The following is an 18849-nucleotide window of genomic DNA, read 5'->3' as shown; positions in this document are numbered from 1 at the left end:
TGTGGGCCAACCCAAAAATATGTCCATACAAAAAATCTGTGGAAGTACGTGATTGGCAGCGAATGATGAATGTACTGTATGCACCCATGTGCTAGCTAGCCTGGCTTTGAGGCGTTACAAAATGTAATCTTCCCAGGTAAAATATGATTCTTTTTGGGGGGTGGGGGTTTGAGAACGTTTGAGAACCACTGCTCTAAACAATAGATACCAGGCCCTGCGCCTCTTCATCTTGACTCTATGATATTCAGATTGTCAGAGAACATACTGCCTACTGTAGAAGGCAAAAGGTGAACAACATAGTAACAATATAAAGGTATAATTCCTATCATAAGTCTTCCTCCAAACGCACAGACCTCGCTATACACTTTAGTTCACAGCAACAGAGAAGGTCACAGGGATTTGCGGCTGGTGTTTTCCTTTGCCCGCGTTCTCACTCTTTTTTATTGATCTGAGCCACGTAGACAATATTTCCAAAGAAGTTTGGTTCAGAATTATGAGAAATAGTGTTGCCGCCGTTGCAGCATGCGGCAGAAAACTAAACTCGATGCGGGGGATTACTGACGTGATGAGGCGGTTAAACTCTCTCCGCTCTGGAGAAGACTGAAGTTATGCAAGTTTGCTTTCACTTTCAAGAGCTTTATTACGAGACAGATTTGGCTTCACTTTGAGACGCGTGTGTCCAACGAATAAGAAGCTTAAGGCGAAGTCTAATTGCGCTTTATCTTGTCTGCATGCCCCTCTCTCTGCCTCCTTGATCGACGTGTCTAAAGCCCGACTCAAACAGCACGCTTGGAGCTCTGCTGCTGCTGCGGGATTAAAACCAACCGCACACTGACACCGAGGCTTGCCTTAAACTCTCCCGGATCCCCCAGATGCGCGCCGCTCCGGGGGTTTGAAGCCTTAAGATGCTGACAGAGCAGGGCAACATGAAACCGTTCCACTCTCCAGCCAATTCCTCGCAAACAACCGACCATAATAAGACACTACATAGTGTAGCGATCTGCTCATAGCTTATTGTACATTACAAGACATAAAGCCATGGTTTCAGCAAGTCCTGGGTCATTTAGATGAATGAGTTGGTAATTCTATAGGTTGGAGATGAGGTTTTGTAGAATAGGGTTTCTCAAAGTGCCGTGACACAAGTCCAGGGGTGCCGCAGAATACTTTGATAATATTTGGAATTGATCAAAATCACTTCAGTTTAATCACTTCCCTCCACATTAAGTAAGATGGACCACCTCGCCAAACATAGATAATCTACAACGCGTTCTGTGCTTGTAGATCTGCTGTTTTTGGTGAATGTTCCCCCTCAATGTTGCGGTTAAATGTCAAGTATGAAGTGATTTTCAATCTGTAGTAATGGAAACTACTTTTCTCTCAAGTTTCCCTCATGACATGCTGTATCTTAACACTTCCGACGCCAATTGCGTCCAGGTGATAAGAATTACGGCGGTGCGACACCACGGCCCCGTTATCATGTCCAGGGACGCATTAGCTGGTTACCATGGTAACCAGGTAAACAGGTGCTGCGGCAGCGGCTGGTGAGCGGAAAAACGTCATATCCCATGATGCAACTCAGGAAGCGTGTAATTCACTTTTCGGGGTTTGATCCGGTCGGGGGAGGCGGGGAAACCACTTTAGGCCATGTTGTAGTCCTAGACGGACTACACTTTGGCCGGAACTATCATACCGGAAAACAGTTTTAACCCAAATATTACCCTGCACTCAATTGTCTCGCGTAGCCAGACAACTATTCCACAATCAACAAATGCGAAACGCGGCAACAGTCTGGCCACGCGAGAATATGCACTCAAGGACATACTTTGAGGGCCGACTTAATAAGCATCCATCTTTTAGTTCAGAAGTGTAAGGCTTGGGAAAAAAGTCAAAGTGTTTTGTATGTCTGAAGCAAAATTTTGTTTGTTTTTATTTTATTTTTAAATGTATACCTGTGTAATGTATGGTACTGATGAAATGATTTATAATGATGTGTCCTGTAAGTCTATGTGGGCTGGGCACCTTTTTGGTGCACGACACGAAAATAAATAAATCTATCTATCTATCTATCAACACCGCTTGATGCGGAGTAGTTTTGCTTTTGGAAAAATCGTTTGGTATGCATCTTTTAGTCCAACTCGTAGCGACCGGCAAGACTACACTAGGCTACTTGAGCATTTTAATAAGGATTGGGGAAACAAACGGGGGGAAGCAAAACAAACGACACTGCTTATTCTGCTTGTGGTTTCCGCCTAGAACGGATCGTTGTAAACGAGCACCAGGCTTTCCCCCGAGAAAGCCTGGTAACGCGAGGTTAGGCTTCTATAGAGGGAATGCGCGTGACATCATCATCATACCCGGAATTTGTGCGGGAACCCCTACTGAGTGGCAAAAAACTACTTTCTGGCCTTGACAGCCCATACGTCCAAACAGAAAAGTCCTATCTGGTTGCATTAAACATGTTAAACAACGTTAAACTCACTTTGCCACTCGATGTGCCACTTGATTTGCCATTCACTTTATGCATGCGCATACCCTCTATTCATTTCTGCTGCAAAGAAACAGCTTTATCTCAGAATATACTTAAAAAAAAAAACACTTAGACCGCAGAGAAACGCTTTTACCTTTAAAGGAGCTATAGTCAACTTTTTCTTGAAAAACGGATGCTAAAATAAAAATAATGTTTCAAAAATATTTTGTAAAAAAGATAAGCCTCATATATGTGTTTCAATTAAAAAATTACCACAAAAAGCGTAAACATATTTTCGAAACATTATTTTTATTTTAGCATCCGTTTTTCAAGAAAAAGTTGACTATAGCTCCTTTAACTATTTCTAAAATAAATACAATATTTAAGGTGTATAATGTTTATACTGTAATTTTAATGTATTTGGCTTATCATCCAGGGATCCTTTATGAGTGGTTAAACCTGTTTCGGTGGTGGCTCGGCAGCGTGGAAGCCATTCCATGTTACCTATTTCTCATTTCAAAAAGTTCAGGCCACAACAAATGTGTTGGTTGATGGCTATTGATCGTAACGTCAGTCAGCGGTCCAAACTGGTGTTTTTCTGATTGATTCTACATTGTAGTGTGTGTTAGGGACCGTGAAGAAACACACACTGCCTTCCCCTCTCTATCGTATTTGCTTTCTGATGTAATCTGCACCGATGCAAGCGGACCCAGTCAGTCACTCACACGCACAAACGCGCATGCACGCACGCATGCACGCACGCACACACACACACACACACACACACTCACACAAAAACATGCACGCACGCACGCACGCACGCACGCACGCACGCACGCACGCACGCACGCACGCACGCACGCACGCACGCACGCACACACCACACACACACACACACACACACACACACACACACACACACACACACACACACACACACACACACACACACACACACACACACACACACACACACATGCAGTGGTGTAATGTAACTCAGTACATTTACTTAAGTACTGTACTTAAGTACTTTTGAGTTATTTGTACATTACTTGAGTAATTCCAATTTCCAATACTTTTACCTCTGCTCCAAGACATCTCGGATCCAAATATTGTACTTTTACTCCACTACATTTATTTCAAAACTTGAGTTGCTAGTTGCTTTGTAGATTTTGATTATTATTCAAAACAAAAAACAAACATTAACCACTTCAACCGTATATACATTCTGGACATTTGAAAATAGCCGATCTACAAGCTCGCAATGTGATCTGCTATTTTCAAAGGTTTTGTATGCATTTGATAACTTGAAATGGGACATTCTGCACAATGAGTACTTTAACTTTTGGTACTTTAAGTACATTTTGATACCAATACTTTTGTACTTTTACTCAAGTAAATTTTGAATACCGGACTTCTACAGAGAACATCTACATTGCATTATTGATACTTTTACTTAAGTAAAGAATGTAAGTACTTTTTCCACCACTGCATGCACACACACACACGCACGCACGCACGCACGCACGCACGCACGCACGCACGCACGCGCACACGCACACGCACACGCACACACACACACACACACACACACACACAAAGCTGTGATCGATACAGCTCTAAAGCTCTGAAGGTTGAGGTTCTCACCAGGTTTTGCTGACACAGCCAATAGAACTGCTGGAACTTCTGAGACATGAGGAGCTGAGCGCTGCCCACCGCACTCCGGATCCGGCCTAGAACTGAAAGACACACACGCACGAGTGCACGCACACACACACAGCCCTCATTAATGATGTACATTCAGGGGAGAGTGTATTTTGCAGGTCGTTCAGTCCGAGTGTATCAAAAAGGCAACTGGGTTAAGGCAGCGGAAGCTTGTGATTGGCTACGCGGAGAGCGAACCTAACCTTAACCCTAACCCTAACCTCAGTAAAACTAATGCTGGTGAATGCTAACCTGCCGACGCTGGTGAATGCTAACCTGGTGAATGTTAAACTGGTCGGACCAACAGTGCTTAACCCAGTTGCTTTTTTGATACACTCGGACTGAAAGACCTGCAAAAAACACTCTCCTGTACATTCAGAGCTCACAGACACATCGCATGCAGTTCACAACATACGGACAGTAAGTAATCAATCACTTACTGATCATGTTGTGCCAAGAAATGAATGCTGTTAAACACCAGTTTCTTTTACATCATGAACATTTTCTATTCTATTCTATTCCTAACAGTTACTCAAACTAATCAATTGTAAAATATTCAAATAAAATAATCCATAATCCAAAATGTCAATGTCGTCCATTATGAAATTTAATTTAGAATGTTTTTGTGTCAATTTTCTATTAATAGAAAAAGATTCATAGCACAATCGCTCCGAAAATGAAGCATTGATGCGTGGCACGGGAGTCATACTGTCCACGCCTCAACCGTAATCGGCTGTTAGTCTGCTGTTTGTTCTCAATCAAGCCAAGCGTTCCACTCTCCAGTCACAGCTCTGCTGGTCATTACCAAATCAACCGTGCTTTTCTACTCTACAATCAGAGCTCCCGCTCTCAACGGGGCGGCTTCTTTAAATGTCTTCTCCATTCATTAGATCTCTCTCTCTACTTCTCTTGCTGCCTGCTACTGTTCCGTTGCTGCTTTAGCTGCCTCCTCGACCCCTGCCTCCATCTTTTAGTTCAGAGTCTGGCATAGGCTCAAAATACTATTGTGACACTATGTCCTGCTGACTCAAGTCAACCTGTCTGTATTGCTTAGGCCCGCTCTTGTATACCAGGGTTTTTTTTTGCTTTAGTGTTCCCTGATTTTGCTTAGCATGCTGCTTCGCAAAATGTAGGGAACATCCCAAGAGCGGAGCCAATTAACGCCAAGTTAACCGTATTCCATTTGTTGCAATAAACGCTTAAATCTATACTTTGTGACGTGAGTCTTCCTGACAGAGATAATCGACAGTTGCAGGCCTATACTTCCTACACAGAAAACAGTGTGTTTGCGTTGCGAGGCCTGTCACAATTATCACATGATCGCCTAATTGCAATTAATTGAGATAATGGCAATTATTTTTTGCATAATAGTAATAGTCGCCATTTTAAGCGATTTTAAGCTTCTGTGAGTTTTTTGTCACATCTACCCGGTGCAACTTTTGTTTACGAAGCCTAAAAGCCAAATAGAAACGTTTTATTCATAATGTTCCAATTTTCAGCGACGGAAACGCAAATACATCGCTAATCGCAATTATTTGAGTGACAATTTAATCGTCAGGTTGAAAACCACTGGTCTATATGCGTAGCTAGCTTTCCGGGAGTCACAGGAGTCAGCTTAGGTGGTTCTGGCATCTAGTACGGATGCCCCCCGAGTGCCGTCCTAGGAAGGTCCTCGATGCGCGTCCCACTGGGAGGAGACCCCGTGGTGCCAGACCAAAGACCAGGTGGAAGGATTATATTGCCAAACTGGCTTGGGAACGCCTCGGTATACTCCCTGAGGGAGTGGAGGAAGTTGCTCGGGATAAGGAAAACCTGGAAGTCTCAGTTGGAACTGTTACCCCCTCGACCCGTTTCCGGATAAGCGGTTGAAGATGGATGGATGGATGGAAGGATGGACATTACGTACTCTCCTCCGACAGGTCATTCTCCTCCGCCTCGGCCTCCATCTCCTTGCACCACCCTTCCATGCGCTTGGTCTCCGTGTGGAGGAGCTGCATGAACCAGCCGCCGTCCCTCCGCGGCGAGGGCGACGCCCGGCCCGACGAGTTGCCGCTGCCGCCGCCGCCGCCGCCGCCCGGCGACGACACGGCGCTGCTCTCCCCCCTGGTCGGGGGCGGCTCCAGCTGCCAGGTGCAGGTCTCGCCGCCGGTGGTCTCCCTGGGGCTGCATGGGCGGCAGGGACGTGCAGAGAATGTTAGAGAGGCAGGGGCTGACATTTCTAAAAGGGCCATTTTGGTGAAAATATCGGAAATAGCAGACCTTCAAGCTCACAACGTGTCACAACGCAACGCACTGTGAGCTTGGAGGTCGCCTATTTTCTGTGCTTGATACCACACTGAACTAAGCATATTCAAGTCAATACTGGAGATGTGGCGTATATGGCATGGATTTTTTAATTCTTTCAACATAAGACTGCTGCGTTCAAGTTCAGGAGAGTTTGCACAAGGCAATTCTCTTGAATGCTGCCTTCAGGTATGTTATGGAAAGAGGGGCATTTGCATTACTTTCACCATAGTGGAAACTGCATTCATGGTCTGGAGAGAGGGCACTTTTTTACAGAGATAAAAGGGCAGGGGCTCAAGCCCCCTTTGATGTCTATGCGGTCTACCTACGTAATTTTTTCTAGATTGATATTTCTATGCATCTGATATATTGATGTTGATGTAATGATATATTATCTTGCTATTGTATTTATGTATTACCTTACTTATTGTAAACTGCTCTGGATTAAGAGCGTCTGCTAAATGCCTAAATTGTAAATTGTATGTGTGCACGTGCCTGCTGGGCGGCTCGGCGGGGCTGCCGCGGTAGTCCTCGCGGTAGCTGAAGAGGCCCTGGGTGCGCACGGTGCGCACCGCCCCGTACGGCACCGTGGGCGTGCTGGGCTCCGAGACGTGGCGCTGCTGCTGCTGGAAGCCGCCGCCGAACTGCAGGCCCTTGTCCTCCATGGTGGGAAACCCCTCCATCTCCATGTCCGCCTGCACCGACGCCGTCACGCTGTTGGAGCGCTTGAACCGGGCCTGCCTGAAGGACGGGCAGGCACACGCACACACGCACAAACGCACACACACACACAGTGGCTCAGGGGCCGAGAAACCGTCATAAGAACACAGAGGGTCCCCAGTTCGAAGAGTTGGTGTCGAAGAGACCTTGAGCAAGACTCTGAACCCCTAGTTGCTCCCGGTGAGCAGGTTGGTGCCTTGCATGGTTTCCTCCGCCGTCTGTGTGTGAATGGGTGAATGTAATGCATAATCTCTGTATAGCGCGTATTAGCGCCTTGGATAAAGGTGCTACTGTATATAAATGCACCATTTACCACACACACACTACACACACACACACACACACACACACACAACATGTTTCTAAAACATTGCTTTTTTTGGCTTTCTGTCCACCATCTGTCTACAGTACTCTGACGTCATAGTACTGACGTCACATGCTGGCCTGGATACCATATATGGGCATAGGACACGGAAAACCATATATGATGGGCATATATTGGACTGCTATATACTTGTGAGTACAAACGCTCTCTCTCTCACACACAAACACGCACGCACGCACGCACGCACGCACGCACGCACGCACGCACGCACGCACACACACACACACACACACACACACACACACACACACACACACACACACACACACACACACACACACACACACACACACACACACAAACAGAGAGAGAGAGAAAGCAAACACCATCCAATAAAAGCAAGAAAATGGAGTCTATTCATGATAGTGGCAGCGAGGTCAGTTTGGGGACACGTTTCATGAGGATAAAGCTGTTATCTCACCCCTTCTTGTCATCCTCCACTTGGATTCCAACTGAATGATATTCTCTGGAGCCTTTGCCTTCTGATTCTGAGTCTGTGGCTGCTTCCACCTGACGCAAAACAAAACACAGTATGGGATATTTTAACAGTATCCATGGAAAAAAAGAGTCAAACTAAATGTAATGCCTACAATTCAAAGTGCTTTTAAGGGTGTGTGGGGGGGGTCTACCATTCCCCGCCAGCGTTTGAGAGGTTATTGATTTGGGAAAATAAACATTCTGATTCATGGAGGCTGCACACTGCACAGGCAACCTCAAATCTTTCAAGAAATGATGACATTTTCTAAAATAGCAAAAATAGATGATTTACAAGCTCACTGTAAGATCGGCTATTTTCAGGATTCATCTTACAACAAAGTAGTTACTGTTTAAGTCAGTGGTTTTCAAGATTGATTCGATTCTATAAATGTCTTCTAAATCCTTATTATAATGTTTTTACTCATGTTTCTATGTCAGTGGTTCTCAAACCTTTTCAAGGACCCCCCAAATTACATGTATTTGGCCGCGGACAACCACCTCAAATATTTAGTTCCAGGGACCCCCAGAAGAAAGATTACAAAGGTTACAATGGTTACAAATGTTTGCTGTAAAAATAAATATTCAATGATTTTCACACATTTTCACGATTTTTCAAAAATAGCTATAAAGTATAAAATAATCCCAGGTCTAACAAACAGTCCTCCTGAGGGCCGACTGTCATCGTCAAAAGTGTTTCACTGGCATGCTGTAACCATAGCGACACAGAGTGAGAAACAGAGATAGAGCAGGGGCGTCTCACCAAATTCTGGGCCCTGGGTACAAGGATTCACTGCGGGCCCCTGTGCTTTAACTATTGAAAAATAGCAGATATACAAGCTCACAGCGCGGCACCGAGTGCCGCGCTGCGAGCTTGTAGATCTGCTATTTTTGAAAAATCATGAAAATCTTTGAATATTTCAAATCCTTCAGAGGTTTTTTTTGAAAAACCTGTGTTTCTATGTCAGTGGAGCTCAAACCTTTTCATGTAAAGGACCCCCAAAATGGTATGTATTTGGCACGGAACCCCATCTCAAAATATTGAGTTCCAGGGACCACCCAGAAGCAAAATTTTGAGTAAACAAATGTTCGCTTTGGAAAATACATATATTCAAAGATTTGCACACATTTTCACGACTTTTCAAAAATAGCAGATCTACAAGCTCGCAGCGCGGCACTCGGTGCCGCGCTGTGAGCTTGTATATCTGCTATTTTTCAATAGCTAAAGTATAAAATAATTAAGGCCCCTCCACCACCTTGGGCCCTAGTAACTCAGTCCCACTTTCCTACCCCTAGTGACGCCCCTGGATAGAGGCAGTATGTGTCAGTGGCAGTGACAGAAGAAGTATTCACATGTTTTACTTAAAGTGCAGGTGCCATGATTTTCCCCTCTATAAAACATGATTATCTACTATTATGATTATACTAGGAGGAAGATTTTTCCAAAAAAGTGTACAGAAAGAGTTAAAATTATGTTTTTATGTGGCCACACCCACCAGTTCATTGGTATCAGAGTGTATATAAGAGAGTTACGTCACTTACGTCGACTCCCATAGTAAGCGTGGAAAGCCTATTTACAAGCTTACGCATGCGCACTTGCGCACGCATGGAGCCTGTTCTCATTCCTAGCTAGCCTCTGCTGCTCTTCAGCCCGTCCGCCCCCACTATAGCCGAGGTATTTTCAATCACTGGTAAGTAGACGAAATCACGTCTTTTTCACCCTTTTAACGCATTCACGCATTCACACATTCACGAGAGGCCCGTGAATGCGTTAAAAGGGTGAAAAAGACGTGATTTCGTCTACTTACCAGTGATTGAAAATACCTCGGCTATAGTGGGGGCGGACGGGCAGGAGAGCAGCAGAGCCTCGATAAGAATGAGAACAGGCTCCATGCGACGCCACTTCCGGTCTGCGGCGAGTTCAAAGCGTGACGTAACTCTCTTATATACACTCTGATTGGTATGCGTGGTTGTCATGGTGGGTGGTGACCCAGCTGAAGTTAGCCACACCCACGTGTGTTGGGTGAATGGTAATTAGGGGAGGGGTTGATTCTATGATGTAATAAGTATGGGTGTTTTTGGAACGGCACGTCTGACCCAGCAGGTGGCATCCTCCAGCTAAAAACCCAAATAAAAAGGGAATGCATAATTTCTCATAACAACCACAGCAGGGGGTCTAATGAAGTACTGTCAACCTCCTAGACACATGAAAACCAGAAAATGTACAAAACTATGGCACCACCTCTTTAAAGGACAACTTAAACAAAAATAGATTGTAATTTGAGAAAAGTAAAGATGAGTGTTAAAATACTTTTATTTAATGCTTTCTATCGTTTTAGAGATTTTAATGATGTTTATTTCAGTGGGTGGGGGCATGTGAACAAGTGGCTAAATATGTCCTTTTAGACACAATAATCCCATTCCCAAGATGCACAACAATCTTTCATGGGCAGATGTGACTTGTTGGGGCTAGTAGTGTTACTGTAAATTGTATCAAAGAAATCGGTGGCTTATTGTGTATACAAATGACATATTTAGCCACTGCCATGCCCCCATCCCACTGAAATCAAAATTACTAAAATGGCTATAACGAAAGAAATTGGAGATGGAGTAAAAGTATAATATTTGGATCTGAGATGTAGTGGAGTAGAAGTAAAAGTATTGAACATTTTGCAATTGAAAAATACCTCAAAATTGTACTTAAGTACAGTACTTGAGTTCATGTACTTAGTTACTTTAAAACAGTGGTTATCAATCTTTTCAGGCCGCGACCCCCAAAATAATCATATTTTAACCCCTCTAAGAGGCATTTGAGGCATTACATTTTGTATAACAAGGTTCTACTGTGGAAAAAATAGCAGCTCTACATGCTCAAAACGGTGTTGTGAGCATGTCGATTGGCTATCTACACAATTTCTGCCTCTAATATTTGACAATTTGGCCAATGTTTAATTAGTCATTTTAGAGGTATTAAAAAGTCCTTAAATTGTCACTTTAGAAATGTGCGTATCTGCAAAAAATATAACAATGTTGCTCATTAAGTTAATCATCTGGGGACACCCCCCCCCCCCCCCCCCCCCCCAAATCATTTGGGGACCGCCCTGGGGGATCCCGACCCACAGGTTGAGAACCAGTGCTTTAAACCACTATGTAAAGGTGGATATTATGGTATGGCAGGAACGTGATTGATGTTGATCCTGCGAGGCTGTGATCATCAGTATACACAGGATGTGTGTGAAGCTTATTTACACAGTGTGATATCACACCCCCGATGTGATGTAAGAGCAACATGGCTGTGTGTGAATAAGGTGCATGCAGGCTTTGGCACCAGTGTGCAGAGCAAACCACGTTCCACATCGTCTCAACCCACATTAAGACTGGAATTATGTTATACTTTAGCTATCAAAAAACAGCAGATATAGATATATATAGCTATTTTTTAAAAGTCATGAAAATGTGTGTACACATTATCTATGTACACATTATGTATTTGTATGTAGGCTATATATGTATTCTTAGAGCGAACATTTGTAACTCAAATTTTGCTTCTGGGGGTCCCTGGAATTAAATATTTTTAGATGTTGGTCCGTGGCCAAATACATGTGGGGGTCCTTGACATGAAAAAGTTTGAGAACCGCTGATTGAGGAACATGGGTTTTTCAAAAAAAAACCTTAGAAGGATTTAGAAGACACTAGGATCGAGACAAAATATTCATAGACAAAAATAGCAGATCCACAAGCTCTGTGCCGTGCTGTGAGCTTGTAGATATGCTATTTTTAATAATTAAAGCATAAAATAATAATGCGTTCCTGGTCTTAATGGGTTAATTAAGCTATATATCCTCCCTTTGGCTGGGTGGGGGAAGAAATGGATGAGATCCTAGAGGGTCTGGGGTTCGGGAACCCCCTTGGGCGGTGGTTCTCCCCTAGGGGTCCTCAGAAAAATGTGTTAATATAGCGTCACAAATCATTAACCATTTGAACCATTTATAATTATGTTGGCTATTCAAGGATATTTGAAGAAGAAGAATTTAGAAGAAAATTCTATCTTCTGAGGGTCCCTGGCACAAAGTATTTTTAGATGGGGGTCCACGACCAAATACATACATAGAAATCTATTTGGGGGTCCTTGACATGAACAAGTTTGAGAACCACTGCCCTACAGTGGTCCTTGAGGGGGTTCCAGGAGGTCCCCAGACTGGGATTTATGCCTTGTATAACACACCTGGTTAATGGGTCTGGTAATAGGAGGCGGAAGTCCTCAAAAATATAACGCTCCATAGATTTAAAAGGATATCTTAATTTAAAACAGTTCTGGGGTAATTATCACGTTTACACTGACTTTTGTGTGCACCTCAGACAAGTTGCTTGATTCAACATTTAGATATTTTGATATTCGTTTAATCAGGTATATATGAGAACGAAGGCGATGAGCATGGATGTCCATACATGGAGATAACACACACAATGTGAAACGTAGGAGCGGTTTGCACCGCTCAAAGATAAATAAACTGGGTCTAATTATGGCGTGGCATCATGGTGGTGATGTCATATTGATGATGTCACTCTTGACCAAATATGGAGGGACGGCAGCCTGCGCACATCGGTGTTGTCAGGCATGCACGGAAACCGGTTGTGTTTGTGAGTGAGGTCAGACCAGAGCTCTGATCAGCATCATATAAGATTTGAAAGTATTTTTGAATTACACTTCATTCGACAGAGGCCAGAGAATCGCGATGCAGTGTTCTTACTCAGTGCCGTGAGAGAAGGAGACATAGGGATTCAGAAAGAGGATAAATATATGGTCCATTACCCAACAGAACCTAAACTCTGTCCCTATCACAGTCACAGATTTGATGATGAACCGCCACTCCAGGGAGGAATGTGGTCTCGATCTTCCCAGACAGACTACGGTCTGCTGTTCTGATTGTACGCACTTCAGATCTCAATCGAGCCATGACGACCTCTACTGCCAAATGCCCATAAATGGACAGATCCCCTCAGAACCCTTCCAGCCAATCACCGGAATTGTAACCAGCCAGGAACAAGGAGACACAGACAAACCAATATATTACAGTCATCAAAAGTTTACCAAGACTTTAACTCAACCAGGAGAAGACAACAAGACGCATCAGCTGACTTATAAGAAATCTCACATCTGTAAACAGTGTGACAAGAGTTTCAGTCATTTAGGGAGCCTGAAGAGTCACCAGCGTACCCACACAGGAGAAAAGCCTTTTCACTGTAAAGAGTGTGACAAGAGTTTCATTCGGTTAGATGAGTTGAAGAGACACCTCTCAGTCCACACAGGAGAAAAACCTTTTCACTGTAAAGAGTGTGACAAGAGTTTCAGTCGGTTAGATAACCTGAGGAGTCACCAGCGTACCCACACAGGAGAAAAACCTTTTTACTGTAAAGAGTGTGACAAGAGATTCTATCGGTTCGTTCACCTGAGGCAACACCAACGTATCCACACAGGAGAAAAACCTTTTTACTGTAAAGAGTGTGACAAGAGTTTCAGTCTGTTAGAGAGCCTGAAGAGTCACCAGCGTATCCACACAGGAGAAAAACCTTTTTACTGTAAAGAGTGTGACAAGAGTTTCATTCAGTTATATAACCTGAGGACACACCAACGTATCCACACAGGAGAAAAACCTTTTTACTGTAAAGAGTGTGACAAGAGTTTCAGTCAGTTAAGGAGCCTGAAGAGTCACCAGCGTACCCACACAGGAGAAAAACCTTTTTACTGTAAAGCGTGTGATAAGAGTTTCAGTGTGTTAGGTAACCTGAGGACACACCAACGTATCCACACAGGAGAAAAACCTTTTCACTGTAAAGAGTGTGACAAGAGTTTCAGTGTGTTAGGTAACCTGAGGACACACCAACGTATCCACACAGGAGAAAAACCTTTTCACTGTAAAGAGTGTGACAAGAGTTTCAGTGAGTTAGGGAGCCTGAAGAGTCACCAGTGTACCCACACAGGAAAAAAAACTTTTTTACTTTAAAGAGTGTGACAAGAGTTTCAGTCGAATAGATAAGCTGAAGAGTCACCGGCGTATACACACTGGAGAAAAAGAACTTTTCACTGTAAAGAGTCTGATAAGAGTTTCAGTTGGTTAGGTCAGTGGTTCTCAAACTTTTCAGGCTGTGATCCCAAATATAGGCTAATCATGTTTTAACTGGGGACCCCCACCACCCTGACGAGCACTAAGAGTTGAGGCATTACATTTTTATAAAATGGTTCTATTGTGAAAATAGCAGATCTACATGCTCTCAACGCCTCGCAACATGAGGTGAGCACAAAAAAAAAATCATTTTCACTGTAAACAGTGAAAACCACCATACGCACAATGAAGGAAAAAAAAACAATGCGGTCACGCGAAATATGGCTGGAGGATGATAAATGCAGGTTGTGCACGGCCGCCTGTTTTGTGCAGCCAGAGCCCAGTGTGAAATGGGCGGTGTTTTTCATGATTTTATTTCATTAAGCGCTGTGCACTCGTAGCCAAATACGGCCTACTTGTGCGCCAGCAGAGTGCACAACTAGTTTGATGAGTGCTGTCTGCATGAGCTAATTGGTGCCAACGCTGCTCCCTCATTGGCTAATTGGTGCCACATACATATAGGGTAGGGGACGGTAACCGCCGTACCGCCGTACCGCGGTGTCAGGGTCCTTACCGCGGTCAAAAAAGACAATGAAGAGGCAATTTTTTATTCAGAACGAGCGAGTTTTAAAACGGGGGAGAAGCAAGGACTATTATTATTTGTTTTGCTTTATGGAGTCTAATTGCCAAACATGTATTTACAAACATGTATTTTGTATTTATTCTTTGCTATTATACAAGTAAACATTTTCTTGTTTAAATCGGTGTGATCTCTCCTTTATTGAATAACCATTTGAACCATTTATAATTATGTTGGCTATTCAAGGATATTTGAAGAAGAATAATTCAGAAGAAAAATCGGTAGCACTTTATAATAACTATACACTATAAAGCATTAGTTAAGCATTAGTAACTAATGAATTCATCATGAGTTCATAGTTTATTAATCATGAATTCATTCATTAGTAAGGCATCATTTATACATTAACTGAACATTAGTAAACACAGTAGTTAAGCATTAGTAACTACTGAATTCATCATGAGTTCATACTTTATTAATCATGAATTCATCATCAATTAATGATTTATTAAGGTAGTTACTACTCGTTAGTTAAGTATGTTCCGTGAGCCCATCTAAAGTGAGGACTATTCATGCCTTATAAAGCATTTATAAATGAGATAGAAGCAGTGATGTAGAAAATGACCGTATTTCTAGGTTCGTGAGGAGGTGACTAAAAGAATAGACCAGAGACAAGAGCTTAAATGTGAATAATAAAGACGTCAAGTTTACTGAATGAAATAATGAAGCAAAAATAGTATGCATACAATAAACTATTTACAATGATGGAGGTAGGTAGACAAAATTCTCAAAAACCATTCAACACCTTTCTTTTTTAGAGCAGGTTCTTAGGTCAGTTTTTCTATTTAGTTTACCAACTAAATATTTAATCCAGTTAATTCAAACTAAAGATAGTTTTCTATTTAGGACCGGTCAATCTTTATTATATTTTCAGCCCATTTAAACAGGTAAGACCTAGCCTAGTAAACGACCAACTTCCGTTCTCCAGGAGGATTCCAGAAGATTGGTCTAGCATGATCCACAGCAGAAACGTTTAGTGGGCGGGAGAAGGGGCGGGCGCAGGAGCGCTGATAGACAACCCCTTCAGCCAATCACCGTATAGCTAGCTTACTGCTAGCTTGCTACTGTTAGCTTACTAGGAAGAATAGCAAGTACAATATCCACAACAACTGCAAACTGTTCGTTTTTATGAACTTTTCCAGATGAAATGAAAGGCAACAACATAATCTAAAGGTACAGTTAACACCAATTATACGTCTTGTGAATGTTATCAGTCCTTTGCAGGTTTGCATTTTACTATTTCAAGAACGTCTATATTTAGGGAATAGAATTACCAATTGTATTAGCATTGCTAGCTCCTTGACATGCTAGCGATATTTTCCTGTGGAACACCTTTTATTATAGGCCTAACCCTGTCCTTAATATCAATGTATAATAAACATATCAAAGTTACATTTTAAATGTAAACCACTACGATGTTTTATGCTGTGTTGTTGCTGTATAGTGGCCGTGCAGTTTCGATTGATTTGAATACTAATGGTGTGAGCAATAAGCTTGTCCCACCAGCCAATCTCTCCCAAAATTAGCATATAATTCGGTGTGAATGAGCCACTATAATGTCCCTTTTATAGGCTAACAAGGAATATAATATGCACTGTATATTTTACCCCTTGGTCGTTGTAGAAATGTAACGGTTAGCAACAACACTCAATGGTATTTATAATATGCACTGTACATTTACCCCTTGGTCTTTGTAGAAATGTAACGGTTAGCAACAACACTCAATGGTATTTATCTATAATATGCACTGTACATTTTACCCCTTCGTCTTTGTAGAAATGTAACGGTTAGCAACAACACTCAATGGTATTTATCTATAATATGCACTGTACATTTTACCCCTTGGTCTTTGTAGAAATGTAACGGTTAGCAACAACACTCAATTGTATTTATCTATAATATGCACTGTACATTTTACCCCTTGGTCTTTGTAGAAATGTAACGGTTAGCAACAACACTCAATGGTATTTATCTATTAACCCTTAAGTTCTGTTCAGATTCACTACACCTTCGTTCTGTTCGGGTCATTTTGACCCGGTGGATATTTGGTTTAAAAAAAACAACACTAATATAATTTTTAACTTAACAAATCATCATGATACATTGACTTTGACTCAATACCAAACAATTCATATGATATATTTGGTAAATGTTTGCATTTCTGCTTTGCTATATCACATTAAACACTGAAAGAGCTAGGCGTTTTTACTAATTTAGCTGAAATCCATGTAAAAAAAACTACTTAATTTAATACTGGGCAATATTGCTCATGCTTATAGGAAGGGGGGGAGGGTTCGGAATGGGGCTTCGGAAGGGGGGTATTAGAAGTGGGGGTGACTGTGTGTCTGTGTTTTGGCATAATACTGTGTATTTCTGTGCTTCCGGGTCAAAATGACCCGAACAGCACTTAAGGTTCAAAAAATATGAGGGGGGTGTAGCATGGGTGTAGTGCAAAAAAAAATTTTTACATGTTCATCTCAGAAGAATCTTTAAGGCCAGTGAGTTTCAGGTGGAAACATTTTTTACTTCTACCTTTCTTTTCCAAATGAAAATGTAAAACGGGAACAGCACTTAAGGGTTAACAGGTTAGACTTCATGGATCCTGGAGAGCACAATCTTCTTGCTGGAAGGCACTGCATGTTGGAGTCTGGACCCTCTGGCTGACATCCCCCTGCAAAACTGTTGATTTCATCACTATAATACCCACCACAAATACAAATCGCTTATAGCCTCCTTTTGAAACAATGTACCTTTTTTTGCAAACTGTTAATAAAGTATTCAAACACACATGGATGATAATGCCTTAATTATATTGTAATTTAAGAACCACAGGATTAGAGGTCAATTTCCTTTGTGCAGGTACATGTGTTTAAATGCATAAACTGTAGATATATGAACTACATTACCTGGGAATATTATTCACCATGGTATGTCATGTGAATGTGAATAGGCATGAAACTTTAGAAAAACAGCTGCAGTTTTAATAGGTATGGCTCCTAATGTAAATGTTTCACAGGTTGAGGACAAAAATGGACATCTTCGTTGTGAATGAAGGATTCTTATCACTGATATTTATTGAGACCATACAAATATTAAGACAATATTGTCAGATGGCAGCTGGTGCATCATGTGGAAACCCTTCCTGGCTCCTGATACAGACGTCTCTAGTCATCCAGCCACAACCTAGAGGAGAAATACAAAAAATATATACACATGAGTGTCATGATATATTTTTGGTAATCATCTTTTCAGATCCCCAATGTATCTCAAAAGTTTCACAAACGCTTTATATCAGTGTTTCAAATGTCAAGGTCTCCCCTTAACTGGCAGTTTATAAATGGAACCAAATGAACCCCTAATGGGTTCATTTGTATGTTGTTAAAGTTACAGACCTGTATGGGTCAATTTAGACCCCCCTAAAGGAACTCGCAGCTCGAGTCCCACTTTGAGAACGCCTGTTGAGAACCCGTTTTAGGTCTATATGGCTACAACATGGCTATGTTTTAATTCGTTGTAGGCCTATGTGACAATTCATTTATTTTCATTATATCTACAAAGAATAACGGCCCGTTCACGCCAATAATGTGTGAACGACCTTAGCCTTTGAATATTTGCATTTAGATTTTGTCAGATCTGTTGACATTGGCTACAAAGGATTCTCACCTTCCATGATAAATACAATGGGGAAAAAAATCGCTGTCATTAGCATTTGTTAGCTTCCATTCAGTACCACTTCATGTTCATAGTAGTACAGTGCTACACTGCTACCGAAACTACTTGCTAACATTAGCAAGACAACAAGATTGCAAAGCCATATAGTCTTGACTGTAGGCCTACCTTTCAAAATTAAATGTTGCCTTTCATCTGGAGAAACTCAACGGAGATGAAAAGATAACAGCCTTTCCATCAGTATTTCCAAGGTCCGCGGTCCACTAGTTGAGAAACACTTGTGCAGAAGACGGGCTCGCTTAGCAGTGACATCATAGACTCCACTCATTGGCCAACGTGCGCTGTCAATCACAGAGCCCCCGAGGGCCGACGCTGATTGGTCCGTCCGCCTTTTGAGGACTAT

General features: G+C 42.3%; 1 protein-coding gene across 1 annotated transcript in view; it reads right to left on the bottom strand.

Annotated features, from left to right (window-relative positions):
- The window catches only part of dlgap2a (discs, large homolog-associated protein 2a), a 471572-nt gene that overhangs the window by 6587 nt on the left and 446136 nt on the right, over window positions 1–18849 (bottom strand). The window contains exons 12-15 of the mRNA XM_080750728.1: window positions 7981–8069; window positions 6946–7195; window positions 6078–6324; window positions 4115–4206 (exon numbers count right to left, since the gene is read on the bottom strand). Coding sequence (XP_080606854.1) covers window positions 4115–4206; window positions 6078–6324; window positions 6946–7195; window positions 7981–8069 — 678 coding nt within the window. The remainder of the gene's footprint in view (window positions 1–4114; window positions 4207–6077; window positions 6325–6945; window positions 7196–7980; window positions 8070–18849) is intronic.

Source organism: Nannobrachium achirus (genome assembly GCF_963921795.1).
Source record: "Nannobrachium achirus genome assembly, chromosome: 20".
NCBI classification, from domain to species: domain Eukaryota; kingdom Metazoa; phylum Chordata; class Actinopteri; order Myctophiformes; family Myctophidae; genus Nannobrachium; species Nannobrachium achirus.
This window is presented reverse-complemented; position numbering and strand designations above follow the sequence as displayed.